The 21,223-nt window shown below is 46.2% G+C and overlaps 2 protein-coding genes across 3 annotated transcripts; both read right to left on the bottom strand.

The window, feature by feature from the left end:
* Window positions 1-567: 567 nt before the first annotated feature.
* LOC144107608 (aminomethyltransferase, mitochondrial) lies at window positions 568-14,065 on the bottom strand. Of its 2 annotated transcripts, none has more exons than XM_077640708.1 (8): window positions 13,881-14,065; window positions 12,144-12,375; window positions 11,434-11,579; window positions 7,957-8,038; window positions 7,083-7,228; window positions 3,633-3,819; window positions 2,745-2,867; window positions 568-816 (listed from the first exon to the last, which is right to left on the bottom strand). In XM_077640708.1, exons 1-8 carry the CDS (start codon window positions 13,974-13,976, stop codon window positions 599-601), a joined length of 1,230 nt encoding a protein of 409 aa, XP_077496834.1. In that variant the 5' UTR covers window positions 13,977-14,065; the 3' UTR covers window positions 568-598. The 2 variants fall into 2 exon arrangements, with proteins under 2 accessions (XP_077496834.1, XP_077496833.1); XM_077640707.1 differs by having other exon boundaries at window positions 12,144-12,378; window positions 13,881-14,062.
* A 973-nt stretch (window positions 14,066-15,038) lies between these two features.
* On the bottom strand, window positions 15,039-21,152 carry eIF3i (eukaryotic translation initiation factor 3 subunit i). The gene is made up of 8 exons (XM_077640710.1): window positions 21,007-21,152; window positions 20,340-20,520; window positions 19,190-19,255; window positions 17,748-17,897; window positions 17,428-17,666; window positions 17,224-17,313; window positions 16,564-16,730; window positions 15,039-15,151 (listed from the first exon to the last, which is right to left on the bottom strand). The coding sequence occupies exons 1-8, from the start codon at window positions 21,007-21,009 to the stop codon at window positions 15,070-15,072; spliced, it is 978 nt and encodes a 325-aa protein (XP_077496836.1). The 5' UTR covers window positions 21,010-21,152; the 3' UTR covers window positions 15,039-15,069.
* Between the last annotated feature and the right edge of the window lie 71 nt (window positions 21,153-21,223).

Raw genomic sequence — 21,223 nt, forward strand, 5'->3', positions numbered from 1 at the left:
TGTATCGAAACCGCGACGGCTTCTGGATCGGAAGAGTTAATATATGAAACCAGTGCATTCACTAGATGCGCCTTTATTCATGATGAAACCCTGAGCCATCATGGCGGAGTGGTAGCATCTCTGCCTTGAATGGCTGGTTCGATTCCCTGGTTCGATTCCCAGCCTCGACACAGGTTTTTTTTTTATTCAGTAAGTGTGCGGGGGTTTCAGTGGCTCCCATAGATGGCGCCACTGAATACGTTGGTTGGCGGTTAAGCGTGTAAGGGAAAGGGTGGCGCGGTGTGACGTCATGCCAGATGGTGCGGCGTCCGCCAGCTGCAGCCATTGCTAGGCAACGACCCTGTGCCTCTTCCTCAGGAGTGCCACAGCGAAATCGCAAGTTCGTGGCCAATGTAGCTTTCGCTACAGAAAAGCAAAAATGGAGGGGACACTTAAGCCACCCTATTTTTCGCTCATAACGCCGATGCCGGATTTTGGGTGATGGGGGCCTTTATCGCGATCACCTTAAAAAATGCTATTCCTTTAAGCCTGTGAAGTGTCTTCTTTCTTCAGCCAAATGGTACCTTATTCGAGTAGCCGTTAAATTTCACAACTTTATTTATCCCGTGTAGTAATGGCTGGGCACAAATGGCATGCGTGTCACAGTGGCTTCGATGCGGCGACCACGCACCTCAAGTTGCACGTTGGTGCCGGCAGCACTGTGCTCACGTGGCACGTATGCCATGGCGATGTTTGAGCCCAAGCTCGGTGAGGGAATACCACTAGTCACCTGGCCCAGTTTCTGCGAGCCTGTTGAGTCGTAAACCACAGCACCACCTGCATGTGGGCAACAATCGCACAGTAAGCGTTTGTTTGGCAGCGACAGCTCGCTATAGTTGAGGCTGCTTCCCAGTTCAGCGGTGTCAGCATAACAACATGAAGAAATAAGAAGCACACTGGAGTGGCATTGCTTGCCACACTATGGATTTGTAGCTTCCTCTGTGTGCAGCAGCGTTCACTTGTGCTTGCGTCGTTCTCACCTCTGCACATAGAGGGCGCCACTCAATGGCACAGCAATGAAATGAAAATGGCCCTTACAGGAAGGGTCCTGCACAGAGGAGGAGCACAACATTCTGATTAAAAACACATTAAATATGCTAAACATTAATAAACTCTGGCTCCTGCTACCCTAGCCATAATAGAAAAGCTGACTAATCATCAGCTCAGACATGCTGCAAAGGACACCAATTCGAGAGAACGCTGTACAGTACACCGAGGAAGAAGCAGGTATCCAAGATTCTCCTCCAATACCAGAACTAACAATGAACCTGCCAGTCTAATCGAGGCATGAGTAGAGTTCAAATTGGCATCAGGTAAGAGAACAGGATGTTGCAGCACATGATTCAACTGTTCTGCAAGCGACTGTTAGACACATGTAAGTGCTTCTTTAACTAGCTACAACAACGAGGGGGTTTCAGTAGGCAAAAACTATTGCCTTCCAAAGAAGAGTGGCCATCCCAATCTAAACTACGAGCGTAGCAAAAGCTCCTACGCAGCAGAGATGCAGTGACTGCTGACTATCGCCAGTCTAAGATCACAACGAATAATTTCCCACGATTGCTGAGCACTCGCCCTGGACACCAGCAACGGCATGGTGTCCTGGGAACTTTTGCAAGAGAGGGTACAGCTGACTGCAATATGGAAAGCAGAGGCAGCACCAGGAAATTCATAGTGGGGTGGTGCGAGAAAGAAAATGTGTGTGTGTGTGTGGGGGGGGGGGGGGGGGGGGGGGTGCAAATTAAATCTTACAAAATAAATGAAATAACAAATAAACAAAATGGAACGGCAGGATCACACACTTGTTTAGCAGCAAAGGGGCCTTTATGTGCAACATTATCAGGAAACGTCTCTCTTCAGGGCCTGAGAAGCTCAGCAATTTTCACTGTGACCTGGTGAATTTTCGAGGTGGCAACCACCACCCCTGACCTGGTGCAGCCAAAGATGAAAGGGAACGCTTTGCTCACACTCTAGACCAGGTTTACAGGTTTTTCCCTTCAGCACAGACCCTGGAAAAGGGCCACGTGGTCATTCCTCTAACAGCAGACTATCTACTGTACACATTCCTTGCAACAAACGGCTACCCTCTAGAATTGCATCCTGTCCAGCACAACATGAATTGCCACCAAATCCAGGGATTCAATTAAAGTTCGTCACACTGAGTTTAATGGGACACCGAGGAAAAACTAAAGTTGGCCTGTATCGATACATAACCATGTTCTTATGACAAAGACGCTATTTTCACTGAAAACTGAGCTTGTATAAGTTATGAAAAGGCCAAAGAACGACATGCAGGCGTCGTCACCACCGGCCGTTTTCACTAGCAAACTGTTGTGCTAGCAAACGTTTTCACTAGCAAACATTTTTCTAGGCTACACCACTATTCACTTCCTAACAGTGATCACCAAGCTGTTTTCGATGTTGACGCCATGAGTTTGAGCTGAGTGGCAGCAAAATTTTCAAACACAATTTTCTCGACAATAATAAATGCGTATTCTGCTTTCAGATAAACATCAACATAACCAAGACGGCCACAGAATGATTTTTACTAAGAACAAAAATTAGATGGAGTCGTCCTTGGTGTGACTGGTGCCGTGCTCTAAGTGTAACACAACAACACAAACACAGTGACATTGGTCAAAGAACTGAGGCCAAGGAAACGTGTTGCACAGACCGAGTACAGGCTCAGCCTAGAGCTAGGCACTTACAGCGCGCGGGTGGTCCTGCGGTTGTGGCCATAAGGCCCACACGCCGTCTACTGGGCTTCTGCTTCAACTGGTCCAGGATTACAGGCGCCCCAGGAAAGTCTGCCAGCTGCCGCCTGCGCTTGCCTGCACAAGCCGTCGTGTTTGGCCTAGTGAATTTATGGTAATGGTGTGCCTACCGCATCAAATGCATATAACTAGCCAGTTCACTAGTACAACAGCTCGACATGTTTCCCACACACATGCAAGCATGGCACCTACACTATATTTCACAAACTGTTTGCAGTGCTGTGAAGACTGCAGTGAAGGCTGTGGTGCCATAAATGACTACGATGAGGCAGGCCAGGCAGAAATGTGTTTATGCAAGGTCAGCAAATGAATTACGTTAAGGATTTCCATATTTAAAGACCAGTGTTGCATAGTAGCCACCCAGCATGGGAATGGCAGATAAAAATTAATTGATGCAACATCTCTTGCACTGTTCTTCTGCATATAACGATTAAACAAGTTGCAATGGTGGCCACAAACAAATCACACTGATGGCTACAATTATTCTGTGTCTGGTACGTCTTTGTCTCTAGATTTCCTCCAGGACCTCTCACAGGATCACTTCCTGTAACTGATAATTCCTTTAAGCAGGCTGCAAAATCTTTATTTACTACCCTTTTTCCTTGCAGCAATCTTAAAAAAAAAATTGGTTCTTAAAATTCTATGCAATTCAATGAATATAACCTTTCTGCTAAATTTTACTCCTGAAATTCCCTAAGAAAGAGATAATTCCCAAAAATAAGCATGAGTGCACCACAGTCACAGCAGGGGACTGCCGGCTTACAAGGTTTTTCTGCCATGCACAAAGCAGAGTGCAGCACCAACATGTCCCTTAATGCTCACCAATGGTAAAGGCGAGGCCTGCCTCAACGGGGGTGGTCTCCTCGTCGATGTCCTGACCATAGAGGCAGAGGCCCGCCTCAATGCGGAGGGAATCGCGAGCGCCAAGCCCCGCCAGCTGCAGCCGTCCACTCGATCTCGACAGCAGCTCTTCGGCCAGTGAGGTGACGTCGGTGCTTGGCACCGACAACTGCAGCACAAGACATCACCTGTCGTGAACTCATAGCCAGGGATGCCATTAAAAGAACCTGTCCAAGCTGTCAAATATGAACCTGTTCAAGCTGTCAAATATGAACCTGTTCAACCTGTCGCAATGAACCTGTTCAAACTGTCACAATTGAACCTGTTCTACTGTCACAATCAACTTTAGAAAACTACAAGTACAGAAACAATCTATTCAGATCAGTTCTACCACGGCATAAGTTTTTGCCTAGTTTGTGCCTAAGCCCATCTACACAGAGCTTAAAGGGACACTGAGGAGAAATTGAAGTTGGCTCGTATCGATAGAATACCAGCTCCTGATCACAAAAACGCCGCTCTTACTGAAAACAAAGCTCTTGTAAGGTAGAAAATAGCAAGAACCAAAATACAGGTATCGCCACCACAGGCCAATCTCGCAAGTACAAGCGTGGTGATGCCATAGGACAAGAGACGCCACCTTGGAGGAATTTTCCATCCTACTTGGTGGCGCGAATCTCTGAGGCTGACAAAGGTAGGTTGCGCATATCAATATTTAAGTAAGTTTTGTTTTAAAAGCAATAGCACACTTTTATCATACAAGGAAGGCAGGCAAAAGACAACCTGAATGTTGGAAGCAAAGAAAACGGATGCTTGGCGGCGCCACAGGCGGCCAGGAGAGTTTCGACTTTTTATGGCGCTTCGCATCTATGAGCTTTGCGTGCCCCGTGGTTTTGTTGTTGACGCGCTTCGATTTACAAGCGCCGAACAACAGAGGAACTCCAAGTGCCGCTTCAAGTGCTAGTTAACTTTTGAAGGAGCCTGTTAAGGCTTGTCAGATGATCGCCACGGTCGATGAAAAGCTATGATGGCACGATGGTCGGTGATCGTACAAGACAGCACTTGTGTATTCGCACGCTTGCCCGGCGAAACATTCCCGGATGTGCCAGTCAACTTCAAACTACTTAACGGAAATCGTTTACTAGGGACGGGAGAGAAGGTACAAGGCAGTTCAGAAAAATTGCTGATGGCCTAGCTCTGTTAGGCCAGGATATACCTAGCGAAAGCGCGGAGATTTCTGCATCAGAAGAGCGCATTCACTAGATGCGCCTTTACTGACAGCTGTAACTTGAGCCGTCGTGGCGGAACGGTAGCGTTTCCGCCTCAAACGCCGAAGGCCCTGGTTCGATTCCGAATCTAGGCACCGGACTTCTTTTATTCAGTGAGTGGGCACCGGACTTCTTTTCTTTTATTCAGTGAGTCGGCGGGGGGTTTCAGTGGCTCCCATGGATGCCGCCGCTGAATACGTTGGTTAGCGGTTAAGTGCAGGCTCTGTTAAGGCGCGTTTGTGCTGCGGCGAGGCGCGCGTGCTGCACGGCGGTCACATCGGTCAAAGCGAGACCCTCTATACTCAAACTGCGCTTGACCGTCGACGCGTTCGGCAGCTTCGGTGCACTCTTACCGCACTGGCGGGAAGATTGGAGCATGTACCTATTTCGCGTCGAGTGCGCCAGCCGCCGCCGGCCCGGCCAGACTGATTTGGCTCCGCGGCGAGGTGCGCGTTATATTCAATAGCTGCGGCAGTTGGGCGGAACTGTTCTTTTCGAGCTCGGCTATTTTAATCCATTCACAGTACATATCTGAAGGTACATGCAAGTTGGCGAGAGAGCCAGATCCAGTGGACCCGTTGGATCTAGCGGAAGCCGTTGAAGCGTCGTGCGCCGGCTTTGGTTTCAAGCCGCCGACTTTAAACGCGACCGCCCTCCAGCACCCATTTGTTTTTTGTGGCAAAAAAATATATAAATAACTTGGCCCTTGTAACCGTGGGAGACCTCGACGCCGCCTGCTGCGCCGTGCAACCGCGCCGTTCAAGGAATCACAATCCATTCGCCCCAAAGCCCCGGCCAGCCTCCGATGGGCGCAAGGCGCCGACCTTGTCCTGGCCCCTTGCGACTCCCCCGCACTGGGGTTATGATATTTAGTTTGCAACGGCTGCTCTCTGAGGAAGGGGGAAACCACCCGCCGGCGCCTAACCTAACCGTGCTCCCTCAAAAGCATCGCACGCTCTGTGGGGCTGAGGTCGCTGAAATGCAGGCCAGAGTTTTTGCGAGAACTACGTCGTCGGGTTCGGGAACGGGATCCATCGTAACGCTGGCAAGGCGCCGGTGCAAATGTAAACGAAGTAACAGTGGCGACACCCGATAGATGCCTTTAACGTGCGGCGGCGGTAGCTTTCATTTCGGCAGTTGCTAGACCGCACCGCTAGCAGCCAGAAATCACGGAGTCTCCGTTTATGCCACGTTTCACGTCACTCCGTTCTGTGTCGTCATAAGAGTTCTCCATGTTGTCATAAGAGTTCTCGAGTTTGAATCGGAGAGGCGGGAAAAAATTTTTCAACTTCGAATCCAAATTTCTTTGAAATAATTGCATCTTTCGCTCCCGGACAAGCGTCAACAAAGCCATGAAATGCGGAACTATCAGATATTGCTAACAAAAAAAATTTGATAGGGTGCTCCTCAGTGTCCCTTTAAAGGCATCAAGAAGTACGTAAAAAGGAAGAGCCTTGATTTACCACAAGCCTATCAGTTTTCAGTTACTGTATGAAAATAACCAACAGGTGCACTAGCTACACAGGTACAAAAGCATCACAGTGTATGCTCAACTATGCCATCTGGGCTTATGTGAAGAAGAGAAAGAGGCTGTTCTAACGCAATGCGGCTACCACAGCAAGAGCTGCTATATGCGACACCCCTCGAGATGTGGGTGTCAACCGTCCACGAGTGAGGAAAAGCTGGGAGTGGAAGGCACAGCGCAAGCACGCTTGGCTCTCCTAGCAGGGAATGGGTGAGAGAAAACACAATGGAAGCTGTGAGGGCAATAAGGCTGTGTTTCTGGCAGAGGTGTTTGCAAACGCCACATGAAGCCACAGAAAGCTACACAGCATGCACATGCAGCACAGCTCTCACCAAGTTCAATACTCGACACGACATAGCGCAAATGTTGCATACTTTTATACCTGAAAGCATAAAAACAAAAGATTTATCAGACGTGCAACACAGCCTCAGAATACAGTTTTTAAAAGAATTTTTAAAGAAATTTTTTATATTGCAGAGCTTAGGCATGAAGCCCTGTGGCACAGCCATAGTGCGTGGTGTGCGTTACGATTTAAAGGCCAGAACATAGCACAAAAGCCAAATGAATGCACAAAATGGCAAATTAAAATCAAGAACGAGCTTAGATAAAAACAGCAGCCGTGGCTGCCACCATCTGGTGTACCTCAAAGCCATCCTCGCCCGTATATCCGCAGCGAGTGATCCGGCAGCCCGAAATGCCGCCCAGGGTCACTGTGGCCCCTCGCATGAAGTGCAGGGATGCTAGAGTGCAGTCGACAAGCGGCTGCAGCAGTTCAGCTGCTGCAGGCCCTGCAGGATGGATGATGTGTGCAGTGTACAGTCAGATGCCACGACATTCATTCATTCAACAGTCAACCCTCTTATGAAGGTCCTTACAGAGAGGGTGATGAAGAAATTCGAAGCTCAAGAAAACATTTTCAAACACTGAATACAGAATCTATATATACAGCCATGGTACAGTCATAGAAGTAAGCATCCAGAATGTTTGAATTCACATATATATCACTCTGTTCCACAATGTACACTGGCAGTGTATTCCACAATCATAAAAACATGTTTGCAAGTGTGACCACATGAGTCTATGTGCCCTCTGTCATGGTATCTCAGCTAACTTTTGCGTGCATGTCAAGGATACCAATTTTTTCAGTTAAAACAGAATTGTGAAAATTGAATTTGGTGTACTTTTATCTCTTTTTATTTCAGTTTAAACCGAACAGTCCAACCCCTACTGACAACATATCATCATCAGTATCGCCATCACAATACTTTTGTTCTGCATTAGTTGTGCTTCAGATCTACAATATCTGTTTCATGTCCTCCTGGAAATCAAAAGAAATGTGCGCAGGTGCATGTATAGTGCGCCAAAACTTCCTTTCCTTGTTGATGCCAACAAGGCGTCTGCGAAGCACAGAGCATTCTTTGAGACGTGCCTCTTTCTGCTATCATGCATTCATTCCTGATAACCAGGAACGAAGAGAAGATCACTCTGGATTTGAGCAAAGGGGGGTTAGGCGCACCCTGGATGGCCAGCAGAGACCAGGAGTCCATGAGCTCCAGGGTGGCCTGGCCTCCTGAAGACTGGAAAGCTGCCAGCTTGGTCTGCATGGTACAATCAGCATCCCTACTGTGAAGTGCAATCTTAATTTTTTTTTCGGCTGAGGACAACCGTCACGCAAGGTGTCAAGTTGCAGCCCCAGTATAAAAAGAAGACACAAAAACAAGACCAGATGAGGACAACGCATGTGAAACAATTGCATGCACTTGCCTTTGATCCTCTTGGCTTGGCGTTACGTATGCGTTAAATTCTCGCACCAAAAGCTAAAAAGCTTGAATACAGTTTTTTCTCATTACTGTTGAAGAACTGCAGACATATTTTTCTAGCTTGACAGAGTTGTTGGCGAGATAATAGTTTTTGCCCCTTTATATGGATTCTGTAATAATCAATGCTCATAACTACTAATATGGACAGATTAGTAATCAAAATAAACTTCATGACTGTGCTGAGCCACGAAGCTTCAGCACTGTTTGCACGAGTTCCTTCCTCAAGCTCCCAGGTGACCTAGTATCTTGCACAGAAAAAAACGCAAGCAATGACCAGTGCCACTGAGACAAGTGGCCCAGCTATCGTGGCCGTAGCACTGCTGACAGGGCAGAGATGAGGGATTCATTTCTGCAGGCTGCTCCGAATAACAGTAGCACTTATCATTTCCTTCAGCTCGTACTGACATCACTGGGACCCTGTTCAGCCATACAGCAGGTAAGCGCAGCAATACTACATGCACAAGTATGTTGAATGCCAATGCTTTCAATGTTCACATTTTTGCAAGGTTGTTACGAGATGGTGTACAGGGTGTAAAACAGGATGCAAAATAAGGTGTAAACAGGGTGCTGATGGTGTAAGTGTGCAAACAGGGTACAGGGGGTAAATCAGGTGTAAAAGATGCTTTGTGATCACTGCACCTCACGGAATGCATCTTCAGTACAGCTAAGTGCACCTTAAGATGTTAGCAGCAATATGCTACAAAGTTGGCTTTTTCTAACTAAGTACAGTCTCCGTCAAAAGTTTATTACAACAACCTTAACTCTTCAGCTCAACTCAAAAGTTTATGAATTTCTTTGCATCCAAGATATATTGCTTGAGATTTAATGTTGCATTGTGTAATTTGCACAGTCATAATTAGGCTGCATGTATCTGCCCCAAAATGGATAGGAAGACAGCAATGAAATCAAATTTTTTCACTAATATTGCCTTCCATAAACTTCTTATTGCAGAAGTACATGTAGCAGCACCCTTTTTCATTTAGCAAGCTGCTTGTCTGAAGCTGCGGCTAAGTGGTTAGCAAGTCATAAATGACGGAATTTTCTAGATCACATTATAGATATCAAAGATTTTACACTGGCTTTTACACAGGTTTTAAAGGCATATAATTAATAGATTTGAAAAAAAATGAAAGATTTAAGAGACAGTGAAGCTGATTTATGCAATGCTTTTAGCTGTTTTAATATCCGAGCAATTTCGAAGTGCAGGCACAACATTCAATGGTATGCAATTTACTAAATTCTTCTCGGCTCACTAGAAACCACATATACAGCAACTTAAATCTCCCATGGAATAATAATGTTCATGGCAAACGATTGATACAATCTGCAGCAACTAAGACATAAGAATAATTTGCCACCAGAGATAAATCAGTTTTAATTCACCGAAGGGATACTTAATGAACTTCGCTTGACCAATGCGGCTCTTTTTCCACTTTTGTATTTCTTGTCCTGTATTGGTTTGATTTAATTTTACTGACTTGTCTGTACTATATGATGCGCATACTTTTTTCCTGTGTTGTATTTTGGCCCTCTTTGTATTAACGTATTTTCATTTCACACAAGTGGGGCGTCATTGCCTAGATATATCTCGTTTTTGGACCCAACACCAGCTTCCGGCCATGGGTCCGAACAAAATTTAGTCATATAAAGCCAAAACAATGAAATACCAGTAGACTTGAACCTATAGCCATTACTTTTGACATGTTCCATCTAGAGAATGCCACAATCAGTCGACTGCAAGGCAGTCATAAGTGGATAAGCTCCTGCCAATTTTATTTCCACATTGTTTTTGCAACATAGAAACGAAATTAAACTTTTCTGCAGCAGGATAAGCAAGCGGTTTTTTGTTGCCATATACAGCTTCTCAATATGATGAATGAGCTGCAGTTTATAAGGGCCCCTGATGAAAGACAGCTGCACTACTTTCACCACTGCACATTACATTAAAAAATGCATGCGCGTGGTAATGAATGTGTGGCCCATACAACATTACATATCTGTTTTCGAGTGAATTGCAACAGGACCTCCAAATACCTTTCTTTTACAACATATTTAACCCTTTGTAGGGCAGCGGGACATATGTGCCTTACGTGCTTCAAGTGCCGGCAAATGGGGCACCTATATATATATACCATATTTTTGCACGCTGAATACTGCCAAACTATCACACAAACAATTCAGTGCATTTTTATCTTTCACAGTTAGGCCTCCTTGAAGCTCTGTGCATTTTTACAAGCGAGGGCTTGCAGTTCAATGAGACCCATCTTGGTGAGCAAAAAAAAATCGAAAAATTCTTGCGCTTTTGAGCCTTTTCTACCGGTCATCATGCCTCATAATCCTTGAAGCAATTTTCAGTTCTAATGCAAGTCACTGTATGCGTCCAAAAGACTGTGACATGGATATGTGCCTCATTTTGGGTATTAATACAAAGTCATTGGTACTACTGTGTACCCTTTTTTCTGCAAAACTAGTGGTCGAAACGGCTTGAAAGTCATATGTCACTCAATCCCTAGAGACACTCCTAGGAATTCAATCCCTAAAGACAGCAATCATACCATTTGTATGTTAGACATGCACAGAGGTAGTGCCTTATAAAAAATTCATTAAAAGAAGATTAAGCAAGTTGCTTTTAGACAGGGCTATAGATACAAGTGTGTGACTAAGCAGCACAGTGGAAGAGAGTCAGTTGGAGTGATGCAATGAATAGGGATGTTGGGGAGAAATTGAAGTTGGGCTCTATTCATCAGTTATCACATCATAATGACAAAAACACTACTTTCTCTGAACACGAAGCTTTTATGAGAGGAAGGGTCAAGAAATGAATGAAAAGCAGGCATTGTCATTACGTACCAACTGATTTCACAAGCAAACTGCGGTGTGTCAAAACAGTTTTTTGTGCCTGGATCCCCAAGACTAGGCCGCACCACCATTATAACGTCAAAACAGTGACCATGAAGTCCTTTTCAATCTTGACAACACAAGTTTGAATCGTGAGGCAGGAAAGTTTTTAAGTTGAATTTTCTCAGCGATAAACAGGCCTCCCGCAGCACCAGCATCAACAAAGTCAATAAGAGTCATCAAATCTACCGAAAACAAAAATTGGGCAGAGTTGTCCCTTTAAAGGTTGGTGCTACCATCTTACCATCTCCCACACCAAGGGCAAGAGCATGTACCTTGACATGGGCCAGGTCCTTGTCTCTGCAGCCAGCATTGGAAACAACGTAAAGGAAATCCCGTGTCTTGTTCACTATGAGGTCATCAATGATGCCACCTTTCTCATTGGTGTACACTGTCAGCGTGCCCGAATCGTCTGCCAAGCCTGTAAAGTCAATGAAGTTGCCAGTCACAAAAATTTTCCTTTATCTATCAGCAATTCCGTGAGATGTACTCACCCTGGCTAATCTGCTCATTTATTCAAGCTGACATTTGATATTCTGCACAAAGGTGGCACATATAGTAATGATTCGCTTGTCGAATACAGTGTATCCAATCACAAAACTTGCAAGTTTGCTCAAAAATAAAAATATGCTGCTGTCTGAAACGGAAGGAACCTTGGTTATAGGGCCGTTTCAAACCATGTATTATGTTCACAATGTGAAATGATAATAACAAAAGGCCAATTACAAGGCAAAACAAAAATTCCCAGCTGTGCCTTTTGACATAGCCTATTGTTTTGCATAATGGTTTTGCCTTCGATGGCCTTAACTGCACTGTAAACGACATTTCCCTACCCCTTATGTTGGTGATGTCCTCCTTTTCTTTATCTTCAATGACCAACTACCGCCATGCCATTTGGCAGAAGGAAAAGTTATAGCATCACCATTGCTGTAAAAGAAATCTGCGCCACTTAAAAAAAACAACATAGAAAAGAAAAGGTGGGCACCTTCAATGTCGGAGACCACGAGGGACTCGACGAAACGCACCCTGTCTGGGCCGTGCACCTTGCTCTGGAGCATGTGTGAGACGTCGAAGAGGCTGGCATGGCGCCGTGTGTGCAGGTGTGAAGCACCGAGACCTAGGCTGCTGTACTGCACGGGCATGGCATAGCCCGCAAACGGAACCATCTTGCCTCCATGCTTCACGTGGAAGTCGTACAATGCTGTCCGTTGGAGGGACTGCTGTGCGTTGTACAATAAGTGTGGTCACTACAAGATCTATTATACCTACAGATTGAAGTGCTACATCCTCCTCAGCCCTGGTGCTGTCTCTAATTTTGTACAATATATGATTGTTTAGGCCCACATCATCACCGAAATATCTTTAGCTGCATTTCAAACTTCTGGCTGTGTGCTGGGAGAAGCAAACCATGGCACTTCTTATGCACGGGGGAAATGTAGAGTAGAGTCTTTTCTCCAATGCGTGCTTTTATGTGTTGCTTACATTGTTAAAAGTAAGTGCTTAAGTCGCTTTTATGCCTGTTGGAATACACAAAAATCCACTTGATTTTTTCTTGACCCCCACCATGAAATGTGCTTGCATTGACCTTTTTGAGGGCTCCCGAGAAGGTAAGAAACACTACGACTTCAAGCACAGACCTAGCACACGTCTAAAAAAAAGCAGTTTTTTAGAGCACCAAACTTCCTTTTATGGCTGCCTCGCTCATGATTCTACCATCCAAAATGTTGTATGTGCCAAATCTCTATTAATCAGGGGTGGCTTATATTAGTGCACAGTAGTTACATCTCACACTCTTAATTGCTCACAAGTTTTTTTTTTTTTTAGTATATGCATGCACATAACCTCAGAACAGAAAATGGAAGAACAGAAAAAAAAAACTATATCCAAAACAACAAACAATAGGCCACGACCTACATTTAGCTTTGGGCCACTATTTCATGCAGCTATAGGTCACGTCAGATATGAAAATTGAAAACTGGTTTTTGGGGAAAGAAAATGGCGCAGTAACTCTCGCATCTCGGTGGACACCCGAACTGCGCCCTGAGGGAAGGGATAAAGGAGGGAGTGAAAAAAGAAATGAAAGAAGAGATTCCGCGGTGGAGGTCTCCGCAAATTTTCGACATCCTGGGTGCCGTAGTGGACGGCTCAGGAATTGCGTTTCGCCTCCATCGAAACGCGGCTGCAGCGGCCAGGTTTGAAACCGGGAACTCCGGCTCAGTAGCCGAACGGGCTAACCATGCAATGAGCCACCGCGGCAGGTCATACCAGATAATTCTGCGCATTTCCCCCTAAGATGAGGGCACATGCAGCACACACGCGCTGTCACCAGCGCGCTTCGGAATAGCAACGTTCAGCTTTCGGACGAATGTTCGCGTGGCAGTGCATTCAGGGCGCGCTCTTCGAAACGCAGTCTGGCGCGCCTCTGCCCTCTGCCCAAGCGTCCGCAACCACGCTCCCTCGTTCAAGACCTTGCCACCTAGCCATGTAACGCGCAGACGCAGCGGAATGTTCTCACGCTCCTGCTGCCTCAAACATTGTCTCAACTCGCTAGTTTGGCGCCATCCGGGGAGTTTACGCGCTGGTTAACCGCGCGCACTGGTTTCGCGGCGCTCGTGCCGAGAGCCAAGGTCGAGGCTGCGTTCGCGAGCACCCCGCGGGTCATCGGTCGAGTTCTGCTGTACCGCAACACCGTAGGTATGTACGCCAGAGATGTGTTGCTTACCTGGTCACTGCTGGCACGACGTAGCTGCAGCGGCGCAAGCTGGAACAGCGAGCGCGGGCCGCGACGCAGGATGACTCGGCAGCCGGGGACTCGCATGTTAACAGCAGCACGCGTCTGAAGACGACCACCGTGCTTGTCTGTGCGGCCTCCTAAGCGTCTTATCGACGGAGCGTCGCGCGACAACAGGCCGAGGCGATGGTGATAACGGCCGCGAGATGATGCGCCGAGTTGAAGGCGGGACCAGCGCAACGCATCGAGGCCGTTCGCCGAGTGACAGTCAGATTGCTTGGAAGCCGTTTTAACTTCCGTATTAAACTCGCAACTGCTGCCTGTGTGCTCCTGAACCACCTTTATGAATTCTGTCGCCTTGACCGCCGCCGTAAAAAGAGCAAAAAATATCGCACAGATAATGGGCATATGACCAGCGAAAACGAATAGTGTACTTTATTCGGTTCTGTTTCAAAAGAGCTGCAGCGTCGCCCCGAGCCAATGGAAACTTGTTGCAGCAAACCGAAAAGCACGGTCTAGGTGCAACTTCTGTAATTCTTTCCTACAGCTAACAGTACAGCAGACATCATTTCAGGTATAGCAAAGAACCAGACTGCACCTATTTAACTCAAAAAGCTTGTTGCATGCCTTAAGTTATCACTCGCACAAAGGGAACAGCAGGCCAATTATTTGTGTCAAGTGACAATTACAGATCCTCTTCATTTCCGAGGTGTTGGTTCCCAAGTCATAGCATTCCATAAATGGTTCTATTTTCTCCAAGCAGACAAAATCTGAAAAGTTGCAAATTACAGACAGAGGTGCTTAGATTTGTCCAAGGTTAACAGTAATGAGAGCTCCTTGGAGCCAAAGAATCTTAGAACACATTGAAACTTGGGCCTTTATTAAGGTGCACTTCAGAAGCTACCATGGCAGTGGGTAGCAAAAGATGAAAGCATAGTCCCCAAATTTAAGCATGTTGTCTATACCAGTGAGACAGAATACTATCTCTGAATGTTTTCACAAATCACTTCATACATTGATCGCTCACTTAAAAATTGATTGTGACCTATGCCCTGTAAGCAGTAACATTGCAACTTGCTGGTGTGTGGGACCTATTTTATGAGTTGAAAAGTGTTACCTAGAGGGCACATCAAGACAAACAGCATGGTATTTGGACACACACTTTTTATTTTATTTTACCTTACACCTCCACCTGGAAATCAAAGTAAGACGGATCGAAGTAGTGCACTCGGACGTAACCATCTTCACCACCACTGCTGTAGCTGTAACGGAAAACACAACCCCATCATATCGTTGCGTTGCAACCCACAAAGGTGATCACTACACCATCTCACTGTATTAAAGAGACAAAAGAGTTTAGCTATTTTTTGATGTTTACATATACCAGTAAAATTTCTTAACTCTTTCCATACTATGCCCATTGACCATTGTTAGCTTGCCAACGATAGATGTGAATGCCAATTTCAAACGCTTCCGCTCCGTTCTTGAACATGCTATATGATCTACCTTGAAGCTAGAAAACTGTACTTTAATTTCTCTTCAGGTTGTCTTCTATTCTGCGTGGTGGCAATTCTTGAACTGATGTGTGAAAACAGCAGAGCGTTAAAGTTAAGAATGTTCGCCTGTTCCAGCGTGGCATGCACTCTGAAATGTGGTAAATTTCATGATTCAGCTGCCTTTACGATTAATTTTGTTGAGAATCTAGGGAGTAGTGACTGAGGATGCTGCCTCATCATCCAACTTTAATTCAGAGGGTGAAGATGACCCGAGGAACTGCCCCAAAACATCAGTGGCAGCGGCTCGCTCAGTTCCGTATTTGGGCCTGTTTTGCTGGACTCAAGTCGCCATTTTGAAAAAGGTATTGACATCCACATGCTGTGTGAAAGGTTCGCCCAACTGTAGAAGAATGGCAGATTGGGCGAGTTGGAAATGCTGCATAATATTAAAACAGCGCTAAGCAACAAGGATGAAGAACGAAGGGAACAGATCGGCGCCTTTGTGTGTGTTCCCTTCGTTCTTCGTCCTTGTTGCTCAGCGCTGTTTTAATATGTTCGCCCAACTGTTTTTCCTAATCGCGTCCCTAGCTATAGGACAGATTATTTTCTAGACGCAAAACTGTACTATCTAGAACTTTGTTTTTAGAGGTATTTGCTATTGGATAGGTGGATATTTTGTATATAAGAATAAAGTTTATTCTATATCTTTTTCTTTTTAATACAAGCATATCTTTGCAAGTTTTATTCAAATTTCAAGACATGAAACACTTTAACAAAGCTCACATTACTGAAGTGTATTTAATTAGCTTCATCTTGATGTACTGCATTAAATTGTAAACCTCATACTTCTATGACAGAAAAAATTTCAACGAAGACCCACAAAACATGGCCATTTTCCCACAGTAGCAAGAAAGCTGACATCCGTTGAATGCTGTTCGCCTCTGTGCAAAATAGCGCAAGTGGAGCATGTAATTTTCCAATGACATTTCAAGTTCAGCTCTCAACTTGCACCACAAACTTGACGCTTTCCTACATGCAAACTTGGTTATGCTTTCATATCGTGATACACGGCATCAATGTGGATCCAAGCAATGTACCCTGCTTTCTGCCACTTGTAACCTTTGCAATCCACACCAGACCACAATCGCTACCCACGTCTTCAAAGAAAGCAACGTTACCTCTTGCCATCAGGGTGGAATGCAACACTGTTGATAGGACCGAAGTGGTCCTTGACCTTGCCAAACTCTTCCTCAAAGATGAGGTGGAAGAAACGGGCATCAAACTTGCCAGCCTTCACCGACGATGTTGTCACATCCATGGCCTCCTGACCACCACCCAGCACCACCTGTGAGCATGTGGGAAGGAAACAGAAAGCCTGAAAAATAGCTGCGTAAAACTTTACACCACATTTTCACTACGTCCGTGCCAGTGGCCAACTGCCCCGTCCAGACTGTGTCAGCACCTCACAATGAATGCAAGAAACTGCTGTAACTCGTGCCAGATCAGGCCACAGACAGCTGGACTGGCAGGGAAGGCCTATGGATTGTTTTCCTTCCCTTTGTTCGTTCATCTGTCTCATTGCCTTACTGTGCACTGATTGGTGTACCACCTCTACAGTTATGGCTGAGTACAGTCTGATTCTATATCCACTACTCGCTCATTACCACAACACCCCTCTATGACGTTGGGAGAGATAGGTTTCAGCATATTGTGGTGCACAATATGCTAGCACGAGCAAAAGGCAACGGGTGAAGATGTGTATCCCGCATGCATCAGAGCGGTTATTGCTCTACTCCAATGAAGGTTGGGATGTGTGGCACAGCGGTGAGAGGACTCACATGCTCCCTGATGGGGGAGATGGCAGCAGAGTTGACTGGTCGCTCAGTCTTGTATGTCTTGAGGTGCTCCAGGGTGTCTGCATCAAACAGCTGCACACAGCAGAGACATGCACAATCTCACACCACTGCCTTGAAAAGGGTAAAACAACAAACGCGTTCAAAAGTCCCGTACTGCTGCCCAGTAGTAGAAAGAGTGCCCCTTGCCTTGGAGGTGGTGTCCTTGGATGCAGTAATGAAGAAGCTCTGGTCCTTGGAGTACTGCAGATCGTTGATGGTCAGGTTATGGCCCTTGATCTGGTTGAGCTGCATGCCCGACTTGACATCCCACGTGGCCAGGGTGCCGTCCTCGTGCGCCGACAGGATGCCATCATCGTAGTGCCACCAAAGGGCGCTTGTAACTTTGCTCTGGTTCACAGGGATCACCATTGCCGAGTCCTGCCCCTCTTCAAATACACATACACACCAGACAAGCTCAGCCTCAGCACAACAGGCCAAGAAGAGCAAGTGAAAACTTTATCTCTCACCCATCTGTCGCCGGTCAGCCGTGTCGACAATGTGTATCTCGCAAAAGCGCCCCATGGCCTTGTCTGTGCTGTACATGAACATGCGGCCGCTGAACGAGTACATGCACGTCCTCACCGCAGTCGCCGTGTTGATTGTGTTTATGTTCACCCCTGCAGAGAATGAAAAACAAGAGGCCACGTCAGCACTGCCACTGCTTCGAGACAAAAGTGAATGCTGTTTGCTTCCTAGTCAATAATAGCAAGAAAAAAACTAATCTTCGGTGGATCGTTAGCATTTTCTGTTGCTGCTGATTCTACTGTAGCTCCACTTCAAGGGTATGATGTGATAGTGTTAATGGGTTGTTGCCCATTTAAGCAGAATAGGTCATCCTCTACTTTACACTCATACCACTCCAAGCGCAGTGGTTAAGCGCTGTGCCCGGGCAGGTGGCTGTTTCAAACACAGCCACTGGTGAGGATTGAGAGATCCAGGTTGCTCTTCCCGAGCACACTCTCGTGACCAATCATTAATTTACTGCCACCTGCCATAGTGGGCAGTGTGCTCACAATTCGGTGGGCAGATTGTGATGACATCACAGGGTTTGCGCCGTGTCAAAGCATTCGCCATTTCTAGAAGCCTGCACAGACCTTTCTAATGCGAAACCATTAATAATAATAATCCAGCTATGTCTGCACACAATGCAACTAAGTACTTCGCATTAACATACGAAAACTACCAAGTTATGCAGAGAATGACCACACACAGCAGACCACGTTCAACAAACCCCAGCACCAACACAGTCTTGTCTCACACCGGCGCAATAATCACATTGCACTTACCTTTAGCTGGCAGGAGACAATACCCAATGTTTACATACCACAAGAAGAAGATAGCTGCTCAGGGAAGTTGTAAGAAAAAAAAAGCGCTTTGGTTTGAACATACTGCTTCACCCAACAAATCATAAGATGACAGCCTTAAACCTGACTTTACTGAATTAAAAACAACGCAAGAACAGACACTGCAGCACCACCTTCCAGCCATTCCTCAAGAGCTGCAAAAGCCAAGCAAAAATTTTTAAAAAAAGGAAAAACAAACAAAGAAAGCTACAAGGTCAGCGCAAGCAGGATGTTCTAAAAATTATTTATACACTGTTTTTCATCACCGGGAGGAAAACAAACTGTCTGCTGTTGCAGCCTGGTGCAAAGAAACAATGTTTTTGGTCATTATGACTTGACTGTGGTTAAAAACTTTGATGAAGCCTGTACATACTACACTCTAAATTGCTGTGCTAGAGCTCTAGCCTTGGCACTCTTGTTGACAGGGAAAAGGCATAGACAGGCAGAAAAAAGCATCACACCGAGGGTAAAATATGTTAAATTTTGGACTGCTGGTGGCTCTTCACAAAGCATTCCAAAAAAACTAAAAGGCAGGGCAGATTAACAGTGGGACTGGGGACGTTTACCTCGTTCCAAGTCCCAGACACGGCAGGTATTGTCACCAGCACCGGAGATGACCCTTGTCGAGTCCCCTGGTGGAAGCAGCTGAGGAAACACTCCGCAGAGACAAGCACAACCGTGTGACCCATGTAGCCATGGCTTCAGGTTGTTAAAAAAAATACTGAGTGACATGCACAACCACAATGTGCCAGCCTTGAACTAAACTCGTTCAATTTCATCAAACTTTATCTAAACAATGGCTATCCCAAAAAGAAAGGAATTAAAATAGCTCCGCTACCTAAGTGTGCCCATGCTGGTGCTCAATATGGTTATGAGAATTCATGAGAATTCGTACCCACAGAGGAACCTCTATAGGCAAGGATTGTGCGAGGTTTGTTGCTGCACACATTGAGGTGAAATGGCCACAGTCTGACAACTTGCTCCTGACATTTTAGATTACTGCCTTGTGCCTCTATGGCTAAGAAACACTTTTGGCTCACTGCTGTAATTGCTGACAGGAGTGAAATGGCCACAGCTGCGTAGCGGCGTTTCAAGATATTACATCGTCAGATATATATAATGTGATATGTATGTTCACATGTTTCCTTTGGCTAGGTTTCTTTGCAGAATACTACAGCCTTTATTTGGCTGCTCAGTTCGCGGAATTGTTTTCATGTGCCTTTACAGAGGCGAGCAGACTCGTCCATGGCGCTGGAGGGGTGTGCTGCCGGACAAATAACGTGAAGTATTACCACAGCTGCTTTGTTGCAGACACTGCGCCTGTGCTTTTATCATTCGTGTACCTATGCAGCAGCACTTAGGCCCAATAATTATCTGTGAAAATCAATGCCCGTTTAGAGTTTCGCATCTATTGCTCCGCCGACCACAGCTCGAGCGCTTTAGACAAGTCTGCTCACACCTGTGCAGTCCACTAAGCAGTGCGTTGCAGGCAGTAAAAAACGCATTTAAACAGCAATTACCGGTTTTTACGTAACGTGCTCAAACTGTCTCGCGGGTCTACGTAGCTCTCCTTTCGTGCAATATTTGCCTTTACAACCGATCAGCTGCGGCAAAGATGTCGTTTTAATTGCAAGCCAGTGCACCGATTTCGCGCTCTGTGCAACTTTTAGGCCGAGTTGGTAGCCGGGCTGGCTTGTGGCACTCGCATAAGGATACAGTTGACGTCGATGCACCAGACGGCACCGGCGTGTCCGATGAAGTTGCCCAAGCGTTCGCCATTTAGAGAGTAGTACACGTTCGGCGAGTGGTCCTTGGCGCACGAGAAGAGCAGGTCGCCCTCGCGGTTGTACTTGATCTGCGTGATGGCCCTCTCGTGGCCGTGCAGCATAAGGGGCCTCTGCAACCGAAAACAACGCGAGGCGTCATCACCGAAGCGCTGTGCGCCGACAACCGACCGCAGCTCCCCTCATCAAGAATATGACCTAAATGAAAGAAGACCGTTCTTCGGTCATCTTTAAAACGCACTCTTGTTCGTGGCTCATCAAGGAAACAGAAGAACCGCCCTACGGTAGCACTGTAGCCACGGCCGCCTGCTTTTCGACACAAGACCAGTGACATGCGAATCACGATACGAAGACACACAAATATGCGACGTAAAACTAGGGCAGCAGTGCGCGCTGTTCCGCTGGTTGAATTTCATCCGCATGAACTAGTCACTAGGCACAGCCCTTTTTTGACAGGCCCTGCGAGCGCGAAGTGCGCCTTAGAAGTCGGACAGACTAAGTACACAAAGCTAGTTCGCGCAATTGCGTGTACAGCCCCAAGGGCTCTGAGCTCGAGTTTCGAAAGCATTAAAAACGCAGAAACAGACTAAAGAACTTGCCATATTGGTGAAATCACGACGAACACCACGTTATGCGGCGACGACAAAACTCGTTGGCTGCAGATTGAATTGGATCAGAGAGCCGCAGGCCGCAGTGGATTGAACCAAGGCGTCACGGCCACCTAATAGAGATGAGTGGTCACAGCTTGCAACTGCTAGCTTAAGTAAAGTTTGGTATCTTATAGAAATAAAATTTTAACCTTAATGATTGAATAGC

Source organism: Amblyomma americanum, chromosome 10, assembly GCF_052857255.1.
Source record: "Amblyomma americanum isolate KBUSLIRL-KWMA chromosome 10, ASM5285725v1, whole genome shotgun sequence".
NCBI classification, from domain to species: Eukaryota; Metazoa; Arthropoda; class Arachnida; order Ixodida; family Ixodidae; genus Amblyomma; species Amblyomma americanum.

What these genes read in the sequence shown, in the direction of transcription:
- eIF3i (XM_077640710.1), bottom strand. An exon ending in CCAAGGACACCACCTCCAAG is followed by an intron (nt 17,314 to 17,427) that starts GCAAGGGGCACT and finishes TGCTGTGTGCAG; the next exon opens with CTGTTTGATGCAGACACCCT. An exon ending in TTCCACCCTGATGGCAAGAG is followed by an intron (nt 15,152 to 16,563) that starts GTAACGTTGCTT and finishes TTTCCGTTACAG; the next exon opens with CTACAGCAGTGGTGGTGAAG.
- LOC144107608 (XM_077640707.1), bottom strand. Translation starts at nt 13,976, where the DNA reads ATGCGAGTCCCCGGCTGCCGAGTCATCCTGCGTCGCGGCCCGCGCTCG. An exon ending in GTCGTGCCAGCAGTGACCAG is followed by an intron (nt 12,379 to 13,880) that starts GTAAGCAACACA and finishes TACAACGCACAG; the next exon opens with CAGTCCCTCCAACGGACAGC. An exon ending in CGGGCGAGGATGGCTTTGAG is followed by an intron (nt 3,820 to 7,082) that starts GTACACCAGATG and finishes CTTGTGCTGCAG; the next exon opens with TTGTCGGTGCCAAGCACCGA.